At 35.3% G+C, this 5,855-nt stretch overlaps 1 protein-coding gene across 1 annotated transcript; it reads right to left on the bottom strand.

Annotated features, from left to right (window-relative positions):
* Positions 1-4,451: 4,451 nt before the first annotated feature.
* LOC111915423 (probable E3 ubiquitin-protein ligase ZFP1) lies at positions 4,452-4,793 on the bottom strand. Its single transcript, XM_023911081.1, has one exon. The coding sequence runs from the start codon at positions 4,791-4,793 to the stop codon at positions 4,452-4,454; it is 342 nt and encodes a 113-aa protein (XP_023766849.1).
* Positions 4,794-5,855: the final 1,062 nt, after the last annotated feature.

Genomic DNA, 5,855 nt, shown 5'->3' with positions numbered 1-5,855 from the left:
AACCAAGTTATGACATCGAAGGAAAAGGGGTAGCTATTAAATATCTCTCCTCAACTCAAACTTCATAAGTTAAGAATAAGGTAATGCCTAACTTTATTATCTTAAATTGTGTACCTCATGATGTTTTAAACTTCAACAACAATTATTTACTAAAAGGATATATTTTCTTGAACATTTGAAAAACTATTAGACACATTGTTTACACACATGGAAGGGTTTTATTTTCACCATTTGCGAATTATGTGGATTCAATAGATTCAAACCCAAAAGTTCTAGGTCTTTACATGGCTAAATCGCTAAAAGTCGACAGTGGGGATGCATCATACATGATTCTGGTGTGACTTATGGAATCATTCAAAGTAAATAAAGTTGAAAAAAAACAATTAATTGAAATGCGACAAGATATTCATAGACGATTACTCACGTTATAGGTATCTATATCTTATTCATGAAAAATCTCAGTCACTGGAAGTGTTTAAATCTTTTAAACTTGAAGTTGAGAACCAACTTAATAAAAAGATTAAATGTGTTAGATCTGACCGTGGTGGTGAGTACTATGGTAGATATGACGGATCGGGTGAACAACGTCCAGGACCTTTTGCTAAATTCCTAGAGGAATGTGGAATCGTCCCTCAATACACAATGCCAGGTTCGCCTAGCATGAATGGTGTATCTGAAAGACGCAACATAACTCTTAAGGATATGGTAAGGAGTATGATAAGTCATTCTACTTTACCAGAGTCACTCTGGGGTGAAGCACTTAAGACTGCAACTTACATTCCTAATAGAGTACCAACTAAAGCAGCTGTTAAAACACCTTATGAGCTTTGGACAGGGAAAAAGCCTTGTTTAACTCATCTTCATATTTGGGGACGTCCAGCTAAGGCAAGGCCTTATAGGCCGAATGAAAAGAAATTGGACTCCAAAACCGTTAGCAGCTACTTTATTGGCTATTCTGAACGATCCAGGGGTTATAAGTTTTATGATCCTACAACAAAATCAATTTTTGAAACAGGAACTGCAACGTTTTTTGAGGATGTTGAGTTTGGAGGGAGAAATAAGGTTAGAGACATTGTCTTTGAGGAGGAATCAATCTCGATTCCTACTGTTACTTTTGACGATACACAAGTTAATGTGCCTATCGGAGAAGAAGTAATTCAGGAACCTCAACAAGACAATGTCATTCACTATCCTGTTCATAATGAACAACCTCAACAACCTCAACTTAGGAGATCCACTAGAGAAAGGAGAAATGCAATCCCTTCGGATTTCCATGTATATCTCCAAGAAAATGAAGAACCGGATGGAATGATTGAAAATGATCCAATCAACTTCTCTCAGGCCATGCAAAGTTGAAATTCTCAAAAGTGGATTGATGCCATGAACGAGGAGTATAAGTCCATGCAAGACAATAAAGTTTGGGATCTTGTTCCATTACCTGAAGGTACGAAGCCTATTGGTTGCAAATGTATTTTTAAGACCAAAAGGGATTCAAAAGGTAATATGGAAAGACATAAGGCACGTCTTGTAGCTAAGAGCTATACTCAAAAGGAAGGAATTGATTTTAAAGAGACATTTTCTCCAGTTTCAACAAAAGACTCTTTTAGGTTGATCATGGCACTAGTTGAACATTACAATCTTGAGTTACATCAGATGGATGTTAAGACAACATTTCTCAATGGTGACATTGATGAAACTATATATATGGTGCAACCAGAAAACTTCGTATCGAAAGAATCAAAGGAAATGGTTTGCAAGCTAAATAAATCTATCTATGGACTCAAGCAAGCCTCCCGCTAGTGGTACAACAAATTTCATCAGATCATTGTCTCATTTGGTTTTGAGGCAAATATAGTAGATGATTGTGTATATCACAAGTTCAGTGGGAGTAAATACATTTTTCTGGTCTTGTATGTTAATGATATATTACTTACCACCAATGATTTAGGGGTCTTATATGAGACCAAGAAATTTCTTTCGAAGCATTTTGAGATGAAAGATCTTGGGGAAGCCTCATTTGTATTAGGAATCCAAATTCAACGAGACATTTCTCGTGGAATTCTAGGATTATCACAAAAGAGCTATATTGAAAAGATCCTTGAAAGATTTGGCATGCAAAACTGCAAACCAGGAGACACCTCGATTTCAAAAGGAGACAAATTCAGTCTCGATCAATGCCCTAAAAATGACCTTGAAGTTAAAGAGATGCAGAAGATTCCTTATGCATTGGTTGTTGGGAGTCTTATGTATGCTCAAGTGTGTACACGTCCCGACATATCTTTCATTGTAGGGATGTTGGGAAGATATCTAAGCAATCCAGGTATGGACCATTGGAAAGCAGCCAAACGGGTTTTGAGATATATACAAAGAACAAAAGACTACATGCTCACATATAGGAAATCAGATGTTTTGGAGATCATTAGGTATTCTGATTCTGATTTTGCTGGATGCCAAGACAGTTATCGATCCACATCAGGCTACATTTACTTATTAGCAGGAGGAGCTATTTCATGGAAGAGTGCTAAACAAACTTTAGTAACTTCTTCCACCATGGCGACAAAATTTGTAGCATGTTTCGAGGCATCAGATCATGAAATATGGTTGCGGAACTTAGTCACAGGGCTGCGTATTATTGGTGTTGAAAGACCACTAAAGTTGTATTGTGACAATAAGTCAGCGGTGTTGTATTCCAACAACAACAGAAGTTCCACAAAGTCAAGGCATATTGACATTAAGTTTCTTATTGTTAAAGAAAGAGTGCAAAATGGAAAAATCGCAATAGAGCACATCGGGACAAACTCCATGATAGCGGATCCGCTCACAAAGGGATTACCTCCCAAGGTCTTTCATGAGCATACTACACACATGGGTGTGATAAATATTGATGATATTTTGTTTTAGTGGGAGTTTTACAATTTATTTTTGGGTGCTTTATTTTGGTTTAAGAACAATTATGTTTTTTATTTACAAACTTACGAATTCGGTAAATTTCATTATTAGTTGCACTTATTTGAAGTTTGATCTCACTTCAAGTTAAAAAGAAACTCGTCGGAAATCAATTTCGATTTTGTGACCACGCATCATGTTTAATTTATGTCGTTAGTTATACTTATATATGTGACCATTGATGGTTTAGTTACGTAAATTGTAACAAAGACCGCATTGATCCTATACAGTTATGATTAATGGACAAGACTGTTTAAGGGTACCAATATCTTGATAACATACATTAAAGCGCTAATATGGTTATATGTACATTTATATATTCATGGTTTAGTGGGAGATTGTTAGAAAATCATGGGACCATTCTATAAATGAACATATATATTGTTTTCATTTAAATCCAAAATATTATGGCAAGTGTATAAGATTGTTGATGAACCGATATTCACTTACCATTTGTGGCTTGAGTTCCCGGTTTGACTCAAGATCCTCAAGATCCCTTCCATCTCTCACATTAGGGTTTATCTCCATCTATAAATATATGTGATGATGAGCAAATCAAAATGGACGAAATTAATTCACAAATTCGTTTTTCTTGAGTGCAAAGGGTTCTTAGAGTTGTCTTCAGATCAACTGGAAAATCAAACTGTTCTTCAGATCCAAAAGCTTCAATGGAAACAGGTACACTATCTCCTTCTACTATTTTCTTTTATCCAGATTCGAGTATGAAGGTCCGACCTTGAAAACTTCCGCATACATATATAGACTAAGTTATTAAAATACTTACAATTGATACAATGAAGACAAAAGAAGGTGAAATTACTCGTTCACAACAAAATTATATTTGAATTGTGTCATTAAGTTCGAACATACAAAAAAAAAAACACTTGAAAATGATATGTTGATTGTAGGCAGCAGTGAAATAATCAATCGATACTTTTATCTTTTTTGTAGACCAATTAGTTTTAATTAAAACCTAAAGCTTACTATCATTAATGTCTTGAAAGCTGATTTTGATTATTAACATTAATTTGCTAAACATAATCTTCTTTTTGTTTTCCAAGTATTTGAAAACATCTACGTAAAACAGAAACAAAATGACAAATGTGAAAATTAACCCTAAACTTTATTATGAAAACTCTATTCTTCACCACCATTTCTTGATCATACACTTTGGATGTAACCAATGTCCACCATTCCAGTGCTCCGATAAACTCACTCCCATATAATACTCTTCTTGACAAATCAGACATATTTGTCCATCTCCTTCACCTCCTTCGTGTTCTTCTTCTTCTTCTTCTTATTTGTAATCCTCGGATTCTTCTGCTGCTACTACTTTTTTCTGATTCATCATCATCATCATCATCTTGTTCTTGTTGTTGACGAGACTCTAAACTTTGCAATAATCTCCATATATAGGCTGTTGATCATCGATCACTTGTGCTCCATCCACAAATCATTGCTTACTGATCCGCACACATTTCTATAATCTTGACCGGCATTTAACTTCATGAAAAGGCTGTGGACCTGCAGATTGGACACAAGTTTTTCTGCACCAACCATTTCTTGATGCATTTTTCATGATACACATGTCCGCATTTGACTGTTCCGATCGTTTGACCCACTTCGTATTCTTCTTGACAAACCACACAAATCTCTCCTTCTCCTTCTTTTGATCCATCCTCTTTATTCTTTCTTATAATCGTGATTGGAAGTTGAGAAATCTTTTTAAGATACCTCGAGTACTTGTCATACTCAACTACAATCTCTGCAATCTCCATAGTCTCTTCATCATCGAACTCTTGTGATCCATCCACGAATCTAGCAGCGGCAATGGATCCACGATTCATTGTCACTTCCATCCAGAAGTTGAATAAGCAGGTTCCTGGTCAATCAACAAGCACCACAAATCTTCATCACCCTCTTCGATCTTTAGTGCCTGAATTGGAGAGAGGTTGACGCCGATAAGTTGATCGAGATGCAGATGCTCACCTGGCTGTGCGCTGATCATGTACAAGCACCGGGAATCTGCGTCTATCAACCCGTATGAACGCATAGATGTAGCCATAATAAGTTTCTCAATTTCTTCTTGATGAACAAATGCTTTTAAAAATTCTGATTTATTGAAGCAGAAACTCTGAAGTATGAAACCTTAACTTGAATTAATCGATCATATGTTGGATCACAGGCCCTCAAGTGGTCTCTCAAATAAAACACACTCACAAGAATATATGTATACAGAAAACAAATATGGAGAGATGGAAGTATTTTGGACTCAAAGCTGCTGTACACTAACTTCACATATTCAGAAAACAAAGGCTATATATATAGCCTGTAGTACATATCCAATGGAAACAAACTAAAACAGTCTACAACCTAGCTAACGACTCCTTAAGACTAGGATGCTTTAAAGACCAAGTATACCCACGTGCACTTCTAATGAACTAGTCAAACACCATTTATTTAAACTAAATAAATCAAACAAATACTAACCATTAACCCATACCCATATCCATATCCTGAATCAAGATTACCCAACATCATATGATCTAGTAACATCATGCGAACTGGTTATTTATAGTTGAAGTTTGCTACTTGCACCGCAAGTTTCTTATTTTAATTAACTAGTTTTATGCATGCGTATAAATTTCGAAATGGAAATTTGAAATGAATTGAAGGCATGAAATCCCAAATATAACTTAACAGAAACTACTTTGATTATTTTTGGAAAGAGAACATACAAGTAACGTTTTTAAGGGAATTTATTAAATCTTTGTTTCAAATTAAAAATTATATACTAATTAGAAGTCATACATAATGATAATGGCTTCTTGCGAATCTTCCTCATAGTATCATATACTCTTGCTCTCAAAAAATATAAATAAATGCTTTTTACGGGCGTACACATGGAA

Source organism: Lactuca sativa, chromosome 3, assembly GCF_002870075.4.
Source record: "Lactuca sativa cultivar Salinas chromosome 3, Lsat_Salinas_v11, whole genome shotgun sequence".
Classification (NCBI taxonomy): domain Eukaryota; kingdom Viridiplantae; phylum Streptophyta; class Magnoliopsida; order Asterales; family Asteraceae; genus Lactuca; species Lactuca sativa.
The sequence above is the reverse complement of the archived record's forward strand: the minus strand, read 5'-3'. Positions and strand labels throughout refer to the sequence as shown.